Source organism: Manacus candei, unplaced genomic scaffold (genome assembly GCF_025592945.1).
Source record: "Manacus candei isolate 608988 ecotype Guabito, Panama unplaced genomic scaffold, ASM2559294v1 h1tg000047l, whole genome shotgun sequence".
NCBI classification, from domain to species: Eukaryota; Metazoa; Chordata; class Aves; order Passeriformes; family Pipridae; genus Manacus; species Manacus candei.
The window spans coordinates 3,290,063-3,314,859 of NW_026138095.1; the positions used below are offsets into that span (position 1 = coordinate 3,290,063).

The window sequence follows — 24,797 nt, forward strand, 5'->3', positions numbered from 1 at the left end:
TGCTCGGGTTGCGGACCGGGCGCTGCGGGTCGGGGCCGGGTGCCGGGCTATCCCCAGCATCACGTCGGGGGTGTCGGGAGGGTCCGTCCCCGCGGCCGGGCCGCCCCTCCCTCTCTCGCCGCCTCTCCCCGCGGCCGGGGCGGTGCGCGGGGGCGCGGCTGGCGGCGGAGCCCGGCCCCGCGGCGGCGAGAGCGGCTCCCCCCGCCCGCCCGTCCCCCCGCCGCGCCCCCGCCGCCGCCTCCGCCCCCCGCCCCGTGACTCGGAGCCTCCCGCGGGCGGCGGCGGCTGCCGGGCGGTGTCGTGCGGCCCCCCGCGCCCGTGCGGGGACTATGAAGCACCATGGTGTGGTGTGACCGTGGCGTCCAGATGCTGCTGACCACGGTGGGCGCCTTCGCCGCCTTCAGCCTCATGGCCATCGCCATCGGCACCGACTACTGGCTCTACTCCAGCGCCCACATCTGCAACGGCACCAACATCACGACGGACGAGGCGCAGGGGCCGCCGCGGAAGGCGCGGGGCGATCTCACGCACTCGGGGCTCTGGAGGATCTGCTGCCTCGAAGGTACCGCGGCCGCGCCGGGGAGGGGGGAGCAACTTCCCGGGGGGACCCGGCTGCGCTCCTGGAGCCGCAGGGCAGAGCCCAGCCAGAGCCAGAGCCCGAGCCGGAGCCGCCGGGCTGAGCCCGAGCCGGAGCCGGGGCCGGAGCCGCGCCGGTGCCTCGGACACGGCCGAGGAGGAGGATGGCGTTACCGTGGCAACCGGCATCTCCGACATTGCCATGGGAACCGGCGGCGGGATGCGGAGCGCTGCCCAGGGGAGCGCTGCCCAGGGGGGCGACCTCGCTCCGCGGCCATCCCCGGGGCTTCAGGGCTTTGGGGGGCTCCTGGCGGGGTCGCGGCTTTTGGGTGCTTTGGGGCGCATCTGAGCCCTGCAGGCTTCGGAGCTGGCGCCCCCCCGGGACTTTGGCTTCAAGGGTTTTGGGGCTCAGCCACAGCTTTCGGGCAGGACAGCGGGAACTCCAGTTCCTCCCAGTGTAGCCTCAGACACACACACCGGGAGCCCGGCTGAAGGTGGTGTTGCCGCCGCTCAGGTGCTTCGCTGTGGACTCGGGGTTACTTAATACAGCCCAAGGGTCAGGCTGAATGATATTAACAATAAAAAGATGAGTGTTCTAGCGGCTGAGCAGGGCAGCAGGGACACCCCGCTCCCCGCAGAGGCCGAACATGTGGCTCCCGCTCTGAAAAATGGAGTTGAAGAAGGGGCGGCGGTAACTGCCGGGACAAAGGAGCACATGGGTGTTCGGAGGATTTGGCGTAGCAGATCGGGAAGCCCAGGTGGGAAACCACGTCTGTCAGGCGAGAGCGGGGAGCTCTGACCGTGGGAAACCAGCACATCCCCAGGAAAGGGGCCGTGGCCCCGGGGGCTCTGAAGCCCCTCACCTGCTGGGTCCATTCCCTCTGCGAGCAGCCTCCGTGATGCCGGAGGAAAGGGAGAGTGTGGAGGAGAGTGTGGAGAAAAGGGAGAGCGTGGAGGAATGGGAGAGTGTGGAGGAAAGCTGTTCACTTCTGCTGAGCTGCTTTGCGGCTCCCGGGGGTGGGGGGTATCCCGGAGTCTTTTTCCCCTCGGTGATGCACTTGGTGGACAGGGTGCTGTGCACCCATTTCCATCAGCCCAGCTCAGCACACGTGAACTTTGCCAGCCTGGGTTTGTGGTTTATTCCAGCTGACAGACGGTGCAGCCCAGACGAGCCCAGCTCTGGGTCAGAGTCTCAGCTGTGTTCAGAATGGTTTTTCTCCCCAGAAAAGGCTGTGGCGTGGTAGGAGCACCTCATCCTCACGTCTCTTCCCATCTTCTCCTTTTGCTAACAATTTAAGGCTACAGTGTAACATTTTTCCCCTAAAATGTTGGATTTGCTACCTGGTAATAGTATGCATACATAGAATAGCTGTAGGACAAGGAAATATTTTTAGATGATCAAGAGAGAAAGAATTACTGAAATGTGAAGGTTTAAGGGTAATAACAATGCTTGGTTTTATGACTCCTAAAGGGAATCTAACTCTCGGCATGGGTTTTTATGGCACCTGGAAAACGAGGGCTTGCATCTGAGAGCTCTGGAGTTTGCTTTGAGAGATGCTGAGCTTCCTCCACTTGAAATGAATCCTGTGATCTTCACTGAGCTTGTCCTAGTGTCTTTTCCATGGAAAACAAGTTTGTTGCATGTAGCAGGAGTTGCTGAGCTTTGCTCAGCTAGAATGGGCCTGTCATCTCCGTGAAAAATCCCTGAGTTTCCCGATGTCAGGATTTCTGTATGATCTCCCAGTGATATCATACATAGAAACGAAATGCAGCTTTGACTGGTGGAATTTTTTGCCTTGATTTTCAACTGGGCTTAAGTCAGAAGTTTATTTAAAAGAGGAGAAGTCAGGGGAGCTGTGAGAAATGGGCAGCGCTGAAACAGTGCCCAGTAACGCGGCTCATCTCCAGTCTCGTCGCATCACTGGGCAGCGTTGGTGCCTCCCTGAGCACGTTGCATCTGCCAGGGCATTTGCTGAAAAATGGCACCCAGGAGTTGTGGGTGCAAGGGAAGCTTAAATCCCTGTCAATTCGGGGGATAAAAAGGCTTTTCGTGGGACCCATCCACCCAACAGCAGTCGAGCTGCTCTGCTCAAAATTCAAATGCTCATAATCAAATTATAAAGTTACAAATCTTAAAGTTGTCAAATATGTGCTAAGAATGGACAATTTGAGAAAGCTGTCATCTGTTCACAGAGATGAGGAGCAGAGACTACATTCTCTCCTACTTTTTCAGTATGTTCTGTTTTGTAAGATTAAATCTATAGATGCATTAAAATATTCATGTTTTAAACCATACCATGGGACTTTGGTTTCAACATGGAAACACTCCTTTGTTTCATGTAATAGTAAAGCCATTTCTAGAAACTGATTTAAAACAACACTCCCTTGATCATTTCAGAGCCTCGCTCAGTTGGAGTGGATGGGTCTTTTAGTAATATCAGGATAATATTGCAACTCCAAGGACATACATAGCAAGAAAATAATTCAGTTGCAGATGTTTATATGGGATTAAATGGTCTGGCTTCAACTCTATTTTTGGAACTCTTCTTGTGTTTTGGAGTAATAATTATAAAAACCTACTTAATTTATTTTAATGGTCTTAATTGCCATTTGACTCATGTCAAAAAGACAAATCTAAGACACAAATGTGCAGAAGCTGAAAATGCCTTAAGCAGCCTCTGAAATTGCTTTTGACACACATAAAACATTTTGCTGAGCAAATTTCAGGTCAGTTGAAATTTCCCATTCAAATGTTCCTCAACTATATCCATAAAACAACCTGTGTGCTGGATTTTGAACAATCACCTGTTCGGTATCCCCGATTCCAAGATTCCAAACAAAACTGTTGAATCAGGACAGAAAAGAATAGCCTTCTAATTAAATTATTAGGTGTTCCTCAGTGTTTTCCTGTTTTACTTTGAAACAGCATTTTACAAGAGATTTGCGTTTTAACAGTGATTGGGGGGATGCAGCTTGAGGATCCAGAGGATCCATCATATTATCTTTGTTTGGAGCTGCAGTTGTCTTGGGGATGAAATCATGTTTCAGTACTAGTAGTCAATACTACTATGGAGCTTAGTCACTCAAGAAGCAGCGTTAATGATACATCAGTCAAACTCCTTTCTGTATAATCCCAATTTTGTTCTCTTAGTGTGTTTGCCAGAGGTGGAGGTAGGAGGTTCATTGAGTGGATTTTAAATAATAGCACTATTTCTGCGTGGATTTTTCAAAGTTATAGCCAAGGTAATTGCCTTAGGTGGGAAACTGTTTAAAACAGTTCCTGGTGTGGATGTGCACAGAGCAGAAGTGGATGTTCCTTGGCTGAGCCTCTGCAGTGAGGTGGCCCAGGAGCTCCCTGGCAAAGCTGGATTTTGGTTTTCTGGGTCCAAGACATCTACAATAACCACAGTTTTAGCAACTGAAGTTAAAATGTCAGCACAGTAAGGAGTTTCTGGTAGAGCCCCAATGCAGCCATCCACACCTGAAAGCTGCACCCCAACCCACAAATGAAAAATAGGAGCAAATCAGCCCCGTTTCAGGTGGCTGCTGTTCTGTCCCGTGTCCACACGTGAGCTGTGGTTGTTGTCACAGGCTGTGGGTCCCTGTGAAGATGGTGCAGAGCAGGGTCATGCACACACAGCAAATGAAAAATCATTTCATGGTCAGCCTAACCTGAGACAGAGAGATTAAACCACCCTAATTTCCCAGCAGCCCCTATTTCTGTGGTAAACGTGCAGCACAGCTTTGCAAGCCTCTCACAATCTTATTCACAAGGAGGATCTGCTGTTATAATATTTGGCTAGGAAAAAAAAATACGTTAAAAACACCACTTTATCCACTGAAACTGCTTATCTTGGTGCACAATCGTGCTGAAGTTAATAGGACAGCTCACAACAGAGCGCTCTGCAGGCTCTGTGGCATCAAGATAGGAAAGCAAGTAATGTACTTGTAATTTAAATTTATTCAAAGAGTATTTTATTAAACACTTCAGCATATGAATCTCTTTGAACCCATTGTGTCTACTGCTTTTAGTATTCCCTGTTCGCCATTTACTTTTCAAGTGGTGCAATTGGCTATTTAATTCCCGTGGAACCACGTGTCCTTCCTGACTGGGTGGCTGGAGCATTTGTAACTGGGAGGAAGGATCGAGTAAATCATTTATGACTTGAAAACTTGCACGGATGCACATTTGCACAATTGTTTGCAGGTCTTCCAGCTCGGATGAAAGCACACGCACACGGGAGCCGCGGCGCCCGCATGCGCTGCTTCCATGGATACCCTTGAAAACAAAATAAAAATGCTTATACAAATGTTTGAGGCAAGTAAATAAAGGCAGGCTGCTCTCCATCAATACTGCAAATTCATGGCTCATCCAAAGAGAATGAATATTCTTTAGTATTCTCCCAGCACAGCTATGAAGTCCCAGCAGCACGGCTGTTGGTAATAAACTAAATACAATGCGGGCTTTATATTCAAATGCAATGGCCAAAGTTTTATTTGGTGTAGAGCAAATGTTAAATCACTCTAATATCAGACACGACCTGCCTTGGAGGTTATGTCCACAGGCACATTAAGAAGTGGTTGGTCTTCTCAACCTTTCCAGGCGTGTGAGCCTGTGCTCACACCATGAAAGAAGCTGCAAATGGAGAATACACAAATGGGTGTCTCTGCCATGAAAAGCTTGTTCTATGATGCATAGCCTATTTCTAGGACAATATATATGCATTTTGTGCACTGCTGAAGAGTGAACTTTCATCCATGAATCTTTCAAAACAAATACAAACCCATTAGAGACGGACCTTGCTGAGATTCAGCCAATGTCTTCATTCTTTCTTTCCGCACATCCTGCTCGTGCCATCTCCGTTTCCTTGGTAAAACATGTGCTGTTGGGAAAGTGCATGTGCTTTACTCATTGTTTTTAAAAGCAATTCTTAGCACTCCACTGTCAGCATTGCAACAGTGGCTGAAGCAGCACAGTTTTGCCAGCAATTGATGGAGTGGTGGTTTTTTTTAACAGCCTTTTTAGGTTAATTTTTTTTCAAGAGCATTCCATTTGTTAGAGAGGGTTTCTGCATTCAGAGCTGCCTTCATGGATGCAGAGTTCAATCCCTTTGAAATATTGTCCGTAGTATAAAAATATTTTAAAATACTGAGAAAGGTCGTGGTGGAGGAACTGTCAGCAGAAGATGGGTTAAGGTGTTATCTGTTCTCAAATACAAAAAAAAAAAAAAAAAAGCACAGATCTCCTAAATGCACCTCTTTGAACATTTTTAACAGAGGCTCTCAAATGACCGTATTGATGTCACAAAACATCCATTCTTCCCGAGACACTCTATGGAACAGGGATCTGAAGCCAGTTGACTGAATATATGTCACTTTAATGAATTAATTTGCTTTCTTGAACTCGATCTACTATATAGCCAGTAGGGAGCTATCAGGCTACACGGAGGTTTCAGTTCTTTCTCGTGGCTCTCAGCATGTCAGATATCCCAGTGCAAAACTTAGAACCCAAAGACTTTGTGTGCATTAGCGATGCTCCCCGAAGGCTGGAAACCAAGGAAAGCACATTTGTAATCCAGCTGTAAAGCTTCTTCATCTGTGCAAGGTGCAATGTGGAGAATATTAATCTTACCTGGGTTTCAGCATTGTTCTGTGAAGGTTTCAGAAGTGTTTTGTGAGGAGCCAAGGAGACGCTGGGCTGTACAAATAGGACACCTGTGGCTGTTTTGTGCTGTGGTTGCTTTTCTGTTTTGTGTAAAATTACTCTGTGTATTCTAAGGATTTGACAGATGGCATTTGTGGTAGTGTCTGTCAGAGCCATAGTAAGTCATTTTGGGGTTGGTGAGGACCTTTGCAATGATGTAATGTAGTCTTTGGGCTTCTTCCAGGAGCCATTACCTTTAACTGACCTTCTGCCGTGGGTTTTCATGACTCTTTTTAGGTACTGGCAGGAGCTCGTTGCTGTTGCACCTCGTCAAGTCTTGGCAGTTCTGCTGACCCCCACCAGTATAAACTGGTAAAACAGGAGAATACAACAATGTATTTTTTTGTTCCTGTAAGATTTCAACACAGCGATTGTTCCTCCAGCAGGTTCTGTCCCATTCTCTGGGTCACGGACTGCTCAGGTCGTGCTGTCCAACCTGTAGCTTTGGTCAGTCTTCCCAGGTGCAAAACACCTGAACCTCATAAAAAACTGGGGAAGAAGGGGAATATATCTGATAACTTTATTCTGTAACCTTGTGTATCTTTGCAGAAACACAGGAAAGAAAGAAAAAATATAGGAAGGAAAGGTACTGCTTTCATCTCATCTCATCTCATCTCTAATTCCTTTGAGGAGGTAGGAGTGCTTAGGTACTGAGTGTAATTTGAAGTCTTTATTAACACCTCTCAGCTCCCAGCTATTTAGTTGGTGTCTCTGTGGTCTGTGTGGCAAAGAGCAGCAATTTCTGTATAATTCCTGTATCCCCAAACTGAAAATGGAGAGGGGGGAGGAGGAGGATGGATGGGCTTGTGAGTCTGGGCTTCAGTAGGTTTTCTGCTTGATCTGGGGCCAGTTACTTTATTTTTCTGCCCCTGACTAGAAGGGATAACTGTGCTTTCTTCCCACCCACTTTCCTCTCATTCTAATAATAAAATGGAAAAGAAGATGTGGAAAAACTAGGACACAGTGATAGGGCTGCCCAGCTCAGAGAAGATGCATGAACACTACTTTAACTGGGTTTGAAGCATTTTGCTTGCAACTTATGTTTTATACATGCAATATTTGGTGTTTAAACATGTCTTCCTTGAGGGACAGGATTAAGTCTGATTCTCCACCTACATGAATTTAACTGCTTTCTAGGAAGGCAGTGGAATTATGCCAATATGAAGCCAATATAAGAGAAGGGATTGTAGATCTGTCCCTTCAATTGGACCTTTTCCTGCTGGTCCTTCTTTTCTGAGCCAAGACTCATCTCGGGAAATAAATCAAACTATCAAACTGAAAAACTGGTCCTGCTTCCAAACATTACTTGGTGCTTATCTTCATTTTAGATTTCTGTTTACTGGTATTTATTATGTCGCAGACTTACGGTTCAGCATCCAAATTCCTACCAACAGATGGCAAGGCAGGATGCACAGGAGTAGTAAAATAAACAGGATAAATGCACAACTGCCCATATGTCTGAGAGGCTGATACACATTTATGACTTTCAGAACAAAAGGATGTTTCCAGTAGACAGCTCCAGCGCCGTGCAGGGCTTCGTGCTATTTTCTGCCTTGTTCTAAAGCCTCCCACATTTTCAGCATATTTTGATGTGTTAAATCACAATATATTTTGTCCCCCCTCTCCTACTCCCAGATAGCTGTTTCCTTTAGTTATTTGTCTCCACTCCCCAAAGTACATTGGCTCGTTTTATCTTCAGCATTTTAGCATGGAAGGTGGCTCTTTCTTGGCCTTCAGCTCGTGTTTTTTTCTTTCAGAGTGGTTGTTTCAACTCTTTTGAGGGGCACACAGAGGTGCTGGGGACCTCAGCAACAGTCCAGGCTTCCTCTGGATTGAGATTTATCATAGTATTAATGACAAGTGGCCTCTCTGCTATCTCAAAATAGTAAGGCTCTGGGCTAGCTGCCTGCAGGATGGATAGCCCAGCCTAGACAGACTTTATCTAGATTTCCCTTCAAATCTGGGGGCATTTTTGCCAGTTGTTGCATGCTGTGAGTCAAATGCAGTGGAAGTGTTGAAGCAGTTCTTGATTTAGCCTGGCAGATAGTCCAGCCCCTCTTTCTCCTCCTTCCTGTGGCATCCTGTCATCTTAATATCTTTGTTCTCTTTCTCTTTTCGCCTCTCCTTGCTGAAATGTTGTAACTTTCCTTCTGCTAAAAAGATACCTCAGAAATTAACTTTTCAGTGACAGTGCAATAATCTTTCTTTAGAAAACCGATAGATACTGCCCGAGGTAGAAATTTAGGATTTTTAGTTTATCTTCTTAACTCTTGAGCATCTTGAGCACCTTGACTCTGTGCCATCCTGATGATACAATGAAAAATGTATAATAATACACTTGTCCAAAGGTATGAGTTTGGGTTTTCTTTTCTTACTACCTGTTTGACCTGTTTCCCAGGATTTATCCAGCCTCCTGCTCACTTTACAAATAGCCCTGTAAGTTCTTCTTCAACAGAATTGAGTCATTTCTTGTCAAATCTTATATGTGAAGGAATGATACATTATAAACATGCTGTCACCATACGAAGAGACGGATGAAGGGAGAGCACGTTATGGAATTACAGTATTTCCTGTGCTGGTTGCCAAACCCTGATACAAATTAACCTCTTTTATTGTTATTTTTCAAGCATTCCGCCTTTTAATTGCTGTTTTGGAATTGTGCCACTTAGTTCTGCCCTTTGAATGTTTCTCACTTAGCAAGTCCCGTTAGCTTGATAATGCCAAATGTTTCAGAGATGTTCAGCATCCCCTGTTGGAGTGGGAGAGGGACCCAGTTCAGGGAGGAATTACCACCCTTGTTGAGCTGCCAGGGTTTTTTTTCAGATTAGGTTAATAACTGGTTTTAAGTCATTGCCAATTCTCCGCCAGGGGTTTCAGATCAGTTTTCTCCCATTTATACTTTTTAAATAATGCAATCTCGTGTAGAATATGGATGACCAAATATTTTCTCCTGTCCAAATATATAGCATTCAATAACGTTGGGATTGTTATTGTCTTCCTTGCATCCCAGAGGCACAGTTTATCTATTGCTGCTGCAAGGCATTAAAAAGGAACCATGACATGTTGCAATTATGACTTGAAATAGGACCTCACCAGAGGAACATTGCCTAAATGTAATCAAATCTAAAACATAAGTTATTTCTTATACCTATCTCAGAGCTGTGCATACCTATCTCATGGCTCACCGACTATCAGTGATAGCAAGATGATTTTCTTGTAAGAATTGCCACACTCTTGGGGTTTTTAAAAGTTCAGCCCCCAGCCATTCAGCTGCCTGCAAGCAAATGAAATAACAGACTCTTAACCTTGTGACTATTTAGGCTGAGCTTTCAAAGGTATCCAGATATGAAAGCCAGCAATACTCCTTCGTGTATGACTCACTAATGGCAACAGTGGGCTTTAATCATCTTTGTCCAGCGGATGTTCTAAATTCAAGTACGCCACAGCAATGCTCCTTTACATACTTGCATATATTTTAATCCAAAATTAGCTACACTTGGTTTCTTTGTGTGGCAGTCTGGTTTTAGCCAGCTGATAGAACAGCAAGTTGCATTGTGTCGCAGCACATTTTTATCCACAGGGATCGTGAACGGGGTTGCAGCCCTCGAATTCACTGAACAGAGCCCTGTGACTTGAGCCAGTGAAGTCAATAGCCCAAAATGGATGTTAATCTCCCTCTGCTGAGGGTGGGAAGGCGATTTTTGGGCAATTGTGAACTACCAAAACTTCAGGAGCTTGATTTCCAGTGCAAAGAAAGAGCCCCAGACTCTGCTTCCTCCCAGATTTAACATCTCCTAGTCCTGCTCTGCCACCTGCCATCCACCCGACTGACAGCAGTTTATTCTGTCCAATTAGAGCTCAGGAGCATTATTAATGATTTCAGCTGGGTTTTATTAGGGGAACTGTCGGAAAGTGTCAGTATCAAGCAGAGCTCTCCTAGGCACGATAAAATATCAATTAATAAATCTGGGAGCTCAGTAACAGTTTGGAAATGGTTTCTTAAACCTGAGTTGCTAACCCTGACCAGTTGGGTCTGTGTCCTCACCCTCCTGCTGTCCAGCAGCAGGATGTCAGTTATTTCCATTACAGCAATTTTGGGTTCACCAGTGTGCTCCTTGCAGACAGACCAACCTCTTCCAGATGGACCAGTAGGACACAAAGAGCTCAGGTCCAAAAGCCCCTCTACGTTTATGCTCGAGCTGAACCCAAGCCAACGAACGTAGCAAGAGGCTGAGCTTCTTGGCTCAAGCTCGGAGCTGCTTGGATGTGCCCACCCTATGTTTGGATCAGAGCTGGTCCACGTCCCCCCAGCTCTGCCCACTGTGAAAACACATTTTTGTCTGTCAACAAAAGCTTCTCCACGACAACGAGTCGTCTTTCCAAAGGCTGTGGCTTATGACCTCTGTCTGAGCTTACGTTGCATCGAGAGTCAACCGAATTTCGCTTTTTAAGTTACTTAAGTGTTTCCAAAAATATTTATCCAAAACTACGCCGCTATCTGCTAATTTTGAGATTAAACATCCCGTGGTTCTCCTCAGCAGACTGAATGTTGGCTCCAGAGGGTGGGAAGTGTCTCTCCTTCGCCCTGCACGTTTTGCTGTGCTCTTGTCCTTGCCTTTAGCGCTGACAAATGCAGACGGTTCCGAGGTGCTCTGGGATCCTTAAAGATGCAAGACCTGAAATAAAGCATGTAGCGTTTAGGGATGGTTCTGGGGCTGTGTTCACAGCACCACTGCGAATTATAGCTGCTCCAACTATTCATTTGCAGTGTCCCACTATGGTGGTGCTTATTAAAATAGAATCCTCTTTATGGTTTGGTAGCAAATTAAGAGGGGGGAAACATAGCTATCCTATTCCATCCCATGTCTTTTAAAGAGATTTACCCTCATCACTTGCTTTCAAGGGATATTTCCCTTGTTTTCACTTGTACTCCAGGTCTGATTTTTAATGACTTACTTAGTTTCTCTTGGTAGCCAATTCCCAGTGACCTTTTCCCTCATTTTATTTTAATTTCTGTATATAAAGGGCAAACAAGAGCTGGAGACAGTCTTTGGGCACAGCAGCAAAACCCCTTAGAGAGGGAAAAACAGGCCAGAAATTTTCCACCTGAATTCTAAGCCTTACCCAGGGCTTTGGCCACACAAAGAGCCAACATGCTCAGCTCTGCAGGATCGGAGGAGCTGGACCAAGGGCAAGTGGTTCAGGACCAGGGCCAGACCTGGGCAGCCAGGACCTCGCCGTCAGCATTCCAGGCTCCAGTGCTGGATGCAGCTACTCCCACAGGTTATCCCATTTTCTGGCATGGCTGCTGTGCCCCGGGGAGGGCTGAGAAAGTGCTTGCAGCTGGCCAGAATATGGGTACACAGCTCGTAATGCTGATTTTATAGCATTAATGTGCACCTGGTTTGGTGGCCAACTGGCACCGTGTTCAGCCTAAAATGTCTGTGTAAGCCCTGTATTAAAAGAGGCATAAGAATTAGCGTGTATCAAACATGTCATTAGACACGTGCCTGGTAGACATAATGTAGGATAATGAACACGATCACAAGAATAAATTAATAACTGAAAATATTTTTTATACGTGGGCACACTTAAAACAGGGTAAGAACTAAGTGACACTTGTGTCACCAGTTTATAATTAAAATGCAGTGCTTGAATGAAAATGTAAGCTTCAATTAGCCAGCACGACCCTGCTTCCGGCTTTACTTCCCACTGAAAAGCAACGATAACAAGCTCACATTTATTATCAGAGTTTTTCCTGGAGCTGTGCACTGAAACATGCTCACATCTGAGCCCTTTCACTGAAGACATTTTTTCGCTTCAGCAGTTTGGCATGCCATACAAAGGCTCTCTGATTTTTAGTGATGTTCACCTCCTCTTACATAAAAATGTTTTCTGTGCATATTATTTGGTTTTAGTTAAAGTCCAGGTGCACGGGTTACTGAAGAACCAAAGGGATGGCTCATCACAGAGCACAATGGGTAATTATTGCTGAGCTTCACTGTATTGCACAGACAAATCCTTTCTTGGAGCTCAGCATTGTGGCTGTGAGAGACAGAAAATATCTACAATCCAGCCCAAAGTCCTCCAAGGGTAAGAACAGATCCCCTGGTAGATGCTTTGCCCATTTCATTTTTTAACTATCTCAAGGGACAGAGCTCCACAATTTTGTTTAGAGACACTATTTTGCATTTTAATTTCACCAGTGGGAAGTTAATACATATATAAATTATGAGGTCTCATGTGTTCCCATTTTCATCCCAAGAGGGTGTTAGGCTTTTTGTAAAACGCTTAAATAATTCTCTGGGTTTGCTTCTCCCCCCCCCCCCCACCCCAGTCCTCCATTTAAGCCAAGATTTATCTTGATTTTTGCACAATCCGAATTTCGGTGCTGCTTTGCCTGAGGATGGAGGTTGATTTCTGGAAGATAGGGCAGGTCCTTGGGCAGAAAGAAAACCCAGGTGCCTTGAAAGAGCAGTTCTGGAGGTGTGAGTGAAGGGAGGGCACATGCTGTGGGTACCTTGTGGAGCGTTTTTGGACCCTTCAAGCTGATCCACGTGCAGAGCAGGGTACAGGAGTCCGAGTCCCAGATAACAAGGACAGGGAATGGCCATCTCAGGCAGGAGAGCTGGTGACAGGCATAGAAACCCTGACAGCCCCAAAATGTCAAGATGGAGCAGTTGAGCCTCAGACAGTGAATTTAAGGAACACATCCTCTCTGAGGGAGATGGGACCGAATGTCCACACGAATATCTTTTGCAATGCCCCCTCCAATATTTTAAGCCATTTCTACGGGCAGAATTCTTGTGCTGTAGGAGGGGATGTCATGCCAGGGTATCTCAACTCAGAATAGATGTGTGCTCTTAGCTTTGGGTCAGGCAGTGACGTGTGGTGGCGTTAGAGCCTCCAGGAGCTTCTTCAGGTTGTAAAAACTACAAACCTCCTGGTTTGTCACTGGTGTTATTCACATGGGACAGAGTGACCTCTCCAGAAAGCCCTTCCAAGAGCAGCAGCAATCTCTCTCAATAGCGTTTAATAACTACCCACGGAGAAAATGACACTCTATTTAAAAGGCCAGAAAAATCATCTTCACTTTAACTCTGCTGACTTTGGTAGAATCACACCAGAAATGAGTTTTGTCTGATATCCTTTCCCATACTAATGCTCAGTAGCTGGGCATAAAAAGCCTTTCCAAGGCAGATTAAACAAGTCCAAATGGTGAAATATTCGTTTAATTTTCTTTCACACACGTTATTTTAGGTGTAGCTTGGAACTCTGCCCTTACGAGAGGCATCCCTTTAAATATTTATACAGCATCAATATGTAGCCACCTTCATACGTTTTTAATGATATGTTCCTTTCTAAATTAACCATTAGGCAACCCTGTTCTGTAGCGTTCTGGATTTTGCACTGCATTTACGCTGCCCTTGAATTATTTTTTTTTTATCTTATTTTTTTTTTTTGATTTCACCCTGGAACAATGAAGATGTCAAGGCAAGGCCCAGGGGCGCCGTGGAAATGGAATTCTTGGAGCGCCACCGCTGTTGCCATGTGGACACGCGCTCAATAGCACAGTGTGCTGCTCTGCAAGCCAAGGGGATTGAATCCCAGCCCCGCTGCTGGGCCATGGCAGTTCATCACCAGTACAATGGCAGCTCTTCGTTCCTGTCAGTGTAATTCCCGGGATCAGGGGGAAAAAACATTGAAGCAAACACGAGCAGAGGAGGGACGGGAAGAGATGTCTCCGTTCTGAGGTTCCTCCCTGTGAACCACGGTTGTGTGTGGCAGGTTTCTGGGTTTTCTAGAGGCTTGTCCCCTTTTTTCCTTCTCACTTTGTGTTAGTAAGATGCTATGGGATGCCAAGGTGAATAGGACAAAGCCCAACACTGTCAACTGAGTCAAAGATCTTTACTGTTTGCTCAGCCCTGATTCTGCCTGAAAACCCACAGATGAGTTAAAAGTGTTGTTACAAGCCATAGGTTTTTATAACTCTGGGATTTATGAGTCCCATTTAATTATACCACATTATCTTAGCAAAAGGGTTTCTGCAGAAGCTGCTCTTGGCTTGTTTCCATTCTGGTTTCCCTCTCTCCTAAGAGGACCATAGGACATGGATGCACCATGAGATTTGGCTGCGTAACCAAAACCTTAGCAAAGCCTCAGCAGGTAAGACAGACCTCACACACCTGCCAGGTTTGATAGGGAGATTATTCCTCTCACAAAAAAGAAGGACATCAGAGCTGGTCCTATACCCTACAATCCTGAAAGCGAGAGAAAAATATTCCCACCAAATATTCTTCACAAAGAAGGGTTTCACCCCTTGGAGCTGAAATCCTTCTTTGAAGGGGCTTTACCCTGTACTTGTTTTGTAAGTAAGAGCTTCAGTCAAGTCAGCAGAGATTTTGTCTGGGGATAATGGGCTCAAGGAAGTACTGAAATGCAATTTCCCTGAGTTGCAGTGTACTGAAGACAGAGATTGAGTCACCAGCAATGCCCTTCCAGCGCCGGAGACGGTTCCCGCTGTCCGGGATCAGCCCCAGTAAGGATGTCACTGTCTCTTACTCTGGCAGATAAGGTACTCTGTAAAAAGCACAGGGGTGTTTTTCTCTCTTCCCTCCAGTGAACCAAATCTGGTAGGATTTGTCTCCAGCAGCGACTTGGCTTCTGGGTTTTTAAATGTGCTGGTAAAGGGACATTGTCTGCTCCCAACAAAAGCCGCCTGGGCTTGGCATTCCTGACGGGTGCCTCTGGAAAAGAAGCCAGGCAGCAGCTGAAATCCAGCTAACTGTTCTCTGGGAGAGAAGCAAGGTATGGCCAAGCTTAACTTGTGCTGTTATTCAAGGCTTTTCTTTGGGTTGCAAAGGCAATTATTTTTTTTTTTTGGTGTTTGCTGCAAATATGTTTAAATTCTCTCTGTTTTGGAGGCAAGTAGTCAATGCATCTGAAGTGCATACTTGACATATGCTTCTTTTCACATGCTGTCCTCCATTCATTTCATGCAGCAGATGCTCAGTTTACCACTTTAAATGTATTCTTATTTACTAGAAATTATTTTACAAAATAGCTGTTTGGAACTAAACATTCCCAGCCCTTCTTTTGGGTGCAGGGAGCTCCTTTTTGCAGCTGTCCTGGGTGGCTGCATGCAGATGTTGACAGGTTAATTTGCATTTGAAGAGCTGGATGCAGTGAGCTAAGCAAGGGTTTTTCTTCCCTGCCTCTGAAGGCAGTCACTTCACCACTCCTTGCCAAAATTAGCCCCTTTGCTACTCTTCTTAATTAACTAGAGCAACATCCAAGCTGAGTTTGGCCCACTGTTAGCTGGCCATTTATTACAGGATTGAATTAAACCCTTTGGCCAGGTAAAAGGCTCTTATTCTGAAAATTGATTGTACAACAGTGAAATGCAAGGACAGTGCTAATTCACAGAGCTGGTAGGTACAAGCTGGTTTATCTGATTTCCACCATCCTGTTGCCAGAAACTGCAAGTCCAACCTTCCAGCTGAGGTTTCTGATTTACCTGACTGCTGCATCCTCCTGGGGTCAGAAATGGTTTAGTAAAAAGGTAATCCTGATATTAAGAAGAATTAAGTGCAGCTTGCACTGCTCAATCCCCCTTTCCAGAGAGGACTCTTTTTTTTGTTGTTGTCGTGGGGCTTTTTCCCCCCCTTAAAATAAGATTGTATAAAGACTTTCAGCACAAAGACCCAAATTTAGACTTCGGTCCCTCCCATTGGCAAGAAAAAGGCAGAAGTCCTGATCCACAACCATGCTGTCAGCCTCTAGAAGCTGTGGCTCCTGGTCTTTCATGTGCCTGATCCATCCACATCAGCTCAAAGCTCGGTTTAGCAAAGACCTTTCATGCTGCAGCAGGGAGAAGAGCTGACATTCAAAGAGCTGTAGCCTTGTCACCACCAGGGCCTGCACATTTTGCTTCCTCTTCACTTTCTTTTCTCCTTTTAGATGTTAGAAAACTGTCAGGGAAAGTGGGTATTAGAGCACTGAGTTGAACCTGCAGAAACATGGGAAAGCATTATTAATTTCTTTTTTCACCTTCTTTTCACTACACTTCTGTGCTTCCTTGCCACAACCCTTCCATGGTCTGCTGTGGGCAGATGCTGGTCTCACTCCTCTCCCCAATAATCTGGATTTCAGCTCAGTTTGCTGTGCATCCCTCTGGTCAAGGCTGCCATGGGGACAAAGTTACCAATCTGAATTTATCAATTTTGATGTCTGTTTGTAGGTGTTATAACAATCACTGGTGATATGTTGGACCCAGTCTGTGTTTTGGAGGATTCTTGGCAAAATTCTTGCTGGTCACACTCAAGTAGAAGCTAATTCCTCCCCCCAGTTGTGCATGAATGTGGTACTGGCACAGTGTGCCTTCTTAAAGGAGAGTGTTTGCTCCAGTTCATCATTTGCATCCTGCATTTAACTCTTCTTGTAGATATATTTGGATTTTCTATGTAAGAACTTAAGTGGAGGGGATTGGAGTGGAGGATGTTGCTGTTAGACAGGCATGATTCAAGTACCCATGGAGACATGAGATCATTCCACATTGTCACCAACAAAAGAAGATTACCTTATACAAGAATAACTAAGAATAGAATTTTTTGACCTTCAAGATTTCCTTATCTGTAAACATTAGAGCTGTGTAGCGATGCAGCTCTGCTTGTCAACAACAAGAAATAAAAGAAAAAAACCCCTAATTCAAAACCCACAGTGGCAGTGGAATAAATTCATACATTTATCATCTCAGAGGTTCCCATTGCTCCTGCCTCTTTTCCTGCAAGATTTAAATTATTACATTTTTTTTAATGTTATGTTTACTCTCCTAAGAATAGAACACAATTTACAGAAGCTCATATGGATGAAAAAGCATTTTCCTTTTGCGCTGTTGCTCACAGTCAACACACGCAGACCTGCACCTTCCAGCTTCCCCAAACCTTGGTTCATTTCATCAAACAAATTAATGAAGTATTTACAAGTTTATTTTTAAGTCCTTAGAAGCTGAATGTTTGTTACTTGAACTTTCACTGTAAGAAATGGATCTCTGTGTTTGGTGCAAGGCCTTACCTGGTCCAGCTAAAGGAGCAGATTCTTCACAACACTAGAATTGGACATATTTGCATGAGAAAAGATCCTTAAAGTGAAGAAATGCAGGGTGAGGTTCTAAGCTTAGCAGAACAGCTGGAAAGAACCTGCTAAAATGAAATTCAGTATCTGCTGCTGTAGATCTCTCAGGTTTTAAGCTTCTGAGGCAGAGGGTCATTTTTAAGCCGAGTTTTAACTTGCATGTCCATGAATTATTTCTAGTGCCTTGCTCAAAAATAGCGATTTGAGTCGATGCCCTGTGCTCACACGGGGCTGGAGCGGGGCTGGGAGCCCGCCCAGGCCTGGGGACACCAAACTTTCTGCCCACACTTGCACCATGTGCCCCTCCTTGGGTCTGGCACACGCTGGGGGCACCCTGTCCATGTCCCTTGTCCCTCCCCTGGCACGGATCAGCAGGGAATGGCCAGAGTTTGGGGTCCAGATATCCCACTGAGCTCTGAGCCAGCGAGGGGGAGCCGTAGTTTGGTGCCAAGTTTGGTGCCAAGTGCTGTCCCCTGAGAGCAGGGGCACGTCGTGCTGAGTGACTCAGAGGCACAGCTGAGTCACAGCCTCCCGTGGCTCCTCCTGTGCCGGGAGCGGGTCAGACACCGTGTTGGAGACTGTGCTTGAATTCATGATCCAAGTCATTGTGTTCGGGCTCCTCCTTTGCTTCACGAGGAGGGAGTGTGTGCTGAGGGAAAACCAGCTCCCAGTTCTTGTTGGTGAGGGCACTGTTAGGAAAAAAAATCCAAGGAAAAGCACCTCTAAAGCAGAAGGGGATGATATTTTCTCTGCTGGAGCCCCTCAGAAGTCCATGGAGGTACAGCTGGTGCATCCAGCATTTCCAGGGTAGCAGGACTCGTCAGCTGAAATTGCCTGAGGTGTGTGGAGCTGCTGCAGCTCATGAGGGTACAGCCCTTCTACTCCAGAGCCTGCAGGAGCAGGTCTGTAGAGGGTTTTAGGTGTTGCCGTGCCTAAAAATTCCAAACTCATCCCACAAACCCCAGCACCCTGGACAATAAATGACACCGAAGAGCAGAGCTCTGGAGTTGGACCCTGATGGTGATCGGGCTGACATCAGACCTCAACTTTGCAACCAACAGGGCTGATGTTTGGGTCTGTGCTCCTCCTGAGGGGTGGACACCTCATTTATGGGTGCTCCGGGTGGAGGCACAGCAGCACAGATATCCATCAGCACATCCTGAGCTTCCCTGGCGGCACCCCTGGAGTTAAACGACGCGGCAGATCCTCGCTCTCCAGCAGGTATTTGCTGGCCATAACCCTGTGAATCCAGGCCGTAGAGCAGAAGTAATCCATAGTCACTGGGCAAACTTTCCCAAGAGCTTATTCAGGAGAGAAGGCCGTGCTGCATCGGCGGCGCTGTGAGCAGGGGAGCTGCTGGAGCCGGCTGATATTCCAGCACGACGGAGTATTTTTAGAGCCATCCTATGGTGCAGGATTTTTAACTTCCATTTCACAGCCCTCGAAGCCTGGCAAACTTTCATTAACATTTGATGCCTTGAAGTCATGCGAGGTCTGGGGGGGAAAGGGAGGGGAAGGAGGAAAAAGAAATACACCTTTTTGGAGAGTGTAGTTTGCGAAGTTGCTGGGAAGCTTAGAAGAAACCTCCAATCCCTCCTTTCTGTGGTTTTAAAGTACCCAAACTATTCAGAAAACATAGCAGGAATCCCAAACCATGGCTGGGTGGAAGAGTCTTATTTAATTAACTTAACAGGTGAAATACCTGGGGTCTCTTTGACCCTTGGCAAGATTGAAGCACTTTTTAAACAGAAAGCTCACCACCTTACAAGGATTATACCTCCCTTCTTGGCCCATTATTAGACAACTTTGCTAATATAGGCCTCTTTGACCCATAAATCCCCAAATTATTTATAAGCCATCCTAGAGAGGAGAACGTGGGCCATGGAGAAGTTAAAGGATTTGCTCCCAGTTCCCACTGCACTCGCTGCCATTTCTGCTCAGCACAAAGTAAGGCTTCTCTGCCCAAATTTTTAACTGGTGAAAACAGTGCTTCCCTGGCTACAAGGCAGACTCTCAACTGGAAAATAAATTAACAGAAACTCTATTTTTCCCCCCTCTGAATATGCACACATACACACACACACACACAGAGCGTCTCTTCGCACACAACCGAGATTTTTCATAGGCTGAGGGAGTAGGAAGAAGAGACGTATTTTTGTCTCCTTGGCAAAAATACACTGGCAGCACACCACTGAGTTGTAAAGATTGAGTAAGTACCAGAGCATGGCCCCGTTAAGCAGGTTTTGGAGATCTGCCCTTGGGCTGCCTGTGCCCATCTGCCAGGAATGCTGCCCTGGGGGGGCATCATCATAGGGGACCCCAAACAGCCCCTACAGGCTCCTGAGGAGGAAGAGGAGGTTGCAATACCTGGAAATGAGGAGCTGTCAGCTCTGCATCGTGCCAGGTGAAGTGTCTGAAGGGGAGAGGAGCTGTAAACCTCCCCCTGTGCATGGCAGTGTTCCCGGGCGGTCGGAGCTGCTGCCTGTCTGCTCAGCTGGGCACCTCTCAGGAGGTCTGGCCAAGGTGGTGACAAACTGGTCCCCTCCTGCTCTCAAAACTCAGGAGGAAATATAATCCCCAAGATGTTGTTATACAAGGGCAGGGAGAAAGACAAAGGGCTGAGGGGTAGCAGGATGTGAGGGAGGCAGTGGCAACTGGGCACGGGGTACCTGCCTTATGTCCAGCCTTCCCAGCAGAAGGAAAATGCCTTGGTTTTCTCTTCCCAGACACTTCCATGTCATCCTAGGACAGCAAAAAGCAATAAGCATTTCTGGTTACAATGGCAGATGTGCCTGATTCTGGTAAGGGCTGGGACTCTCATATACATTATTTAGATCAAATTCCAAGATCCCAGATTGGATTGCTCAGAGCTCCCACCACCATTATCCTTCCCCAGTGCAGGTAGAGACATTTCATAGTAAAATGCAATTCTGAAATACTGAAAGTAAACTCAGAAATCTCGACAATAAAATATTTATGCACCTGTGCTTTAGTGCATTGTAATTTTGCGTGATACGTTTTGCTTTTCAGGACTGACTAGATTAAGACACTTCTGATTCATTAAAAACATCTTCCCAAATGCTGTTTCTACAGATATTGTTGGGCCACTCTGCTTAGTTGTATTTATTAGCTGGTGTAACAAGGAAGTTACGTCTTCCATAAACCTGAGAGGAACCCTCTTAAATGTGTTGCTCTGAATCTCAGTAGAGAAGAAAACAGTTCTCATGAATAATTAAAGCTTAAAGAGGTCATGCTGGTTTTGCAGCCTCATTTTTATTTGTCACTGCTTAGTTTGCATTAGGAAATGGGAAGTTTCAGGTGCAGGAGCCAAATGGAATCTCTTCTGCATGTGTTCATTTAAACAGGTCTATTTGGGAGCCGTCTCCATTTTTATGTATGAGGCCATTTGTTAACTGTAATAATTTAAATCAATCTTGGAAATTAGAAGTTTAAGGCTTTTAATTTTCACCAGGCAGTGGCTGTGCATCCCCTCACCTTCTGTCAGCAATGTGAGCACCGACTCTTAGGCCAGGCAGGCTGGATACAGGCAGGGCTGGGATGCAGGCAGGGCTGGGATGCAGGCAGGGCTGGGATGCAGGCAGAGCTGGGATGCAGGCAGAGCAGGGATGCAGGCAGGGCTGAGATGCAGGCAGAGCTGCTCAGAGAGGACCCAGATCACCAGCTGGTCCCCATCTCCACAGGCACCACCAGTCTTGCCAAGCTCCTGCTCTCCTCCCAGGCCCCCTCCTCACCTCTGCCCACCCACTGCCCACTCTTCCCATCTCCTCTTTGGCTCTCTTTCCCTTCCCACTTTTTTCTGAGCCTCTTTTCCTCCTCCCCTGTGAACCACCTCCTGCCCCTTCCCACTCTGACCCAAAGTGCTCCTTTTCCTCCTCTTTTTTTATGTTGCTCTCTCCTTCCTCCACAAGGGTACAGCACCTTTCAGTTCTGCTGGAAATCGAGAATAACCAAGTCAGTAATAACTCTAATTCAAGATAAAATCCTACATATTGCCTTCCTATTTTCTTCCAGGATATATTACAATTGCAAAATATTTTTGTTCCTTTTTTTTTTCCCCACTGGAACATATTCTGTCTATCCAGCAACTCTGTTATTTGTTCCCAAGGTTAGACATTAGCCCTGAATATTCAACTAGGCAACACGAACAACACTGATCTCTCCTAGTGGAGTGTCTTTTCCACTAACACATCATGCAGATGATTACTGAAACCTTTGCCTTGCATTTCCCAAATCCAGCCATCAGCAGGGTTTTGGCAGTTACACCCCTTTTTCCTAACCTTTAGATTCCCTGTTGTCATCTGCCTTCTTTCTGTCCCGCATCACTGATTGTGCATGATCAATCTCTAGAGGTTTTGCTTCTATGTATAACTCAACAAGCTGGCAGAGAAACGAGGAAGACTCATTTCTGTGCTCCGAAATGGATGTAGAACCAACTCAAGGTCACTGCATTATGAAGACAGACATATTGCAAGCATTCCCTTCAATTAAGGTGATTTATGGAGTGAAATTTCCCTATTGCTTCTTCAGTGTCCAACTATTTTCCTGAATCTCGTCATCTTATGATGAGTCTCCATGGATTGAAGAGACATGGAATCATTACAAGATTCCAGGAGTGTCCAAATATCCTGCATATTCCTAATCAGTCCACTAACAAGGTCCTACATCACTACTTTCCAGTGTAACCTTCACTTTTTTATCAAAAGAATACCTTTTTAGTGCATGAATGAGCCAAAAGAAAGCTTGCAAGGAAAGAGTTCAGCTCTAGATGTCAGGTTAGAGATGTTCCCTGCTATTAGAACAGACAATAACTCATTTAATGCAGAGAGGTAATTACAGTGTCTCTGCTACACCAAGAGACCTTGCAAGCAGCATCAATAATATGAACCATTTTTCTACTGACTAGATCTGGAGGGTTTTTTCATTACAGAAGTCACCAGGTGCATCCTGTGCATGTTACCCCAAAGAACCCCAAGGATTACCCTCATTCTGGAGAGCTGTTTCTTAAATTTCAGACTGCTGTAAGCCAACTGCAAACCTTGCCTGTTGTGAAATGAAAATGTTCCAGAAAATGGAAAAAAATTGCAGTTTAAAAGGGCCCAAAAATAGAAATTAAGAATGAGAAGGCAGTAACTCAAGGCTGCACATGTATGAAAGCTGAAGTGGCAGAAGATCACACATTGCATTGGGTGTGTTCATCCAGTTCAGGAAACACCCCAGAGATGACCATGACAGTGTCTCAAATTATAAACTTTGGGAACTCTGAAGAGACATGAATGTCCCATTTCCTCACATTTCCTCCCCCAGGTAGTGACAAGCCTTGGTACAGACTGTACAGATATTCTGTGATGGTAAAAGGTGAAACCATCAGGCCCTGGTTGATCACCAAGTTAATGAGGCAGAACTGACGACTTACTGAAGGAAGGGAAACCATATGGGTAAAAACCAATGTTTCCCTTAAGGGAAACTTGATTCCAATTGTGGCAATGCAGGGGGAAAAAAGCACAGTTTGACAATGTAAAAATAAACATTTGTCATTTTGCAGCACATGAACACACTTCACCAGGCAAAGCAATGGTCTGTTCGCAGAACTGCATCCAGTACAGCCCTCTCATAATGACTGATGGACTGGCAGCAATCCCCCGGGATGATCAAGTCTTTGTACTGGTCAATCTGTGTCAAGGTCAAGAATACTGGGGGCAAAAAAGGGGTTTTGGTCCAAATCAAGATATACCTGAATCCTGGTTGGCATTCAGGCCACCACAATTTATTTCCCACACTGAGGTGTTGGACGACGATGCCCACTGTGTAGTTACACTTCTGAATAACAAGTCAGTCTCTGACATACTGTGCCAAAAGCACTACCAGTTACTGAAGTACCTCTTTAAATTAAGGTATTTTGGGCCAGAATGTAAGACCTCATTGGAAAATGACTTTCTGTTCAAAGCTCTGATGGATGAACACACTCACCTAAGAAGCCAACACCAGCTCCTCAAATGTCACACTAATTTTAGCCAAGGTGGAAAAGCCAGCTACAGAACTCTAATGAAGGTTTCTATCCAAGCTCCAAATTCATTTTAAAAGGATGAGGAGGATTATATCAGCCACCCAGAAACAGCCTTGGCAAAGTGGCAGCAGAGCAAAGTATGGAAATGAGTGGTGAGACAAACTTCTGGGCTGCCGGGATAAAGGACTGTGGCATGAGATGCAGGACGAGATGAGGTGTGAAGGCAGAACACAGCGAGTGTGGGCCGTGGTGGTAGATAGAAAAGCAGACACAGGGAAGTGAGTTAACAACCCCACGACAACCAGAAATGTTGACAGTTCCTTGGGACTGAGCCAGCCGTGGGAACGCTCGCCGTGGCAGGGCTGACTTAGCTCTGACTTGAAAATGCTCCTCCTGCAGCATCACCAATGTTGCCCCAAAACAACCACGTCATACCGAGGCTGAGGAATTGCCCCTGTTATCCCATGCAGGTGATTTACAAAACGCAAACTGAACATCGAGGCTGGGAGTACGTCAGTCTTTCTCCCTAGAAAGAGTCGTTCCCTCAACAGGCTCCTTGAAAAGGAGCAACAAAAAAGACTAAAATAAGCCACAGAACCCCCGAAGTTTCCCCCACTTTGCCATCCAAGCAGCTGGATGGTTAATAAGAGAAAATTGCAGATGGTTGTAGGAAGATCATCAGCAATGCATGGAGGGGCTGCAGGGGATCCCTGAGCAATGGTCATGCAGCACACTGCACTGTTTGGCCCAGGAAAGGCAGCTGGAAGGGACTGGAGCATTGCTGAATAACCTCAGCCCTGAATTCTGTGGCCAAAATGCTGGTTTGTGGGACAAACATTCGAAGGAGCTGGCACAAAACAACACGTAACATAAAACTCTCACCTCCCTTGCCTCCGTCCTGCATTTCCCCCATACCATTGGTATTCACTGTGGCAGCACAAGGGCACTTAGTACTTTTGGCAGCAGTTTTGTAATGACTGAAGAGAATTCAAAGGACAGCAGCCAGACACTGTGATGTGCTTTATTAGCTCCCAGATGTGCAGGTGAGGTGAATCTTTGGGAAATGAGTTTTGCCGCCACAGATTTTCTAGCATCACTCAAGGTCTCAAAATCTTATAATGGAACAAAAGGCTGTCACAGAATTTGAAAGTTGTCTTTGGCGAAGCGTTATTTCTGCATCTGTTCATTTCTTACCCAGAAACACGAGTGCACAACATCTTTGATGATATTTGCCCAGCTGAAAACAGGAGGTCAGCTGCTGAGGCTGGATATTTCCACATGAATTATGACTGACTGAGCCTCTGTAGGCGTTTCCCAGGATGTCTTCTGGTGTAGGTGATCCAGAATCTGGAGATGCTT

At 46.0% G+C, this 24,797-nt stretch overlaps 1 protein-coding gene across 1 annotated transcript in view; it reads left to right on the forward strand.

Moving 5' to 3' along the window:
- The first annotated feature begins 262 nt into the window (after positions 1-262).
- The window catches only part of CACNG4 (calcium voltage-gated channel auxiliary subunit gamma 4), a 43,261-nt gene continuing 18,726 nt past the window's right edge, over positions 263-24,797 (forward strand). Inside the window, exon 1 of the mRNA XM_051797702.1 lies at positions 263-562. Coding sequence (XP_051653662.1) covers positions 340-562 — 223 coding nt within the window. The 5' untranslated portion in view covers positions 263-339. The remainder of the gene's footprint in view (positions 563-24,797) is intronic.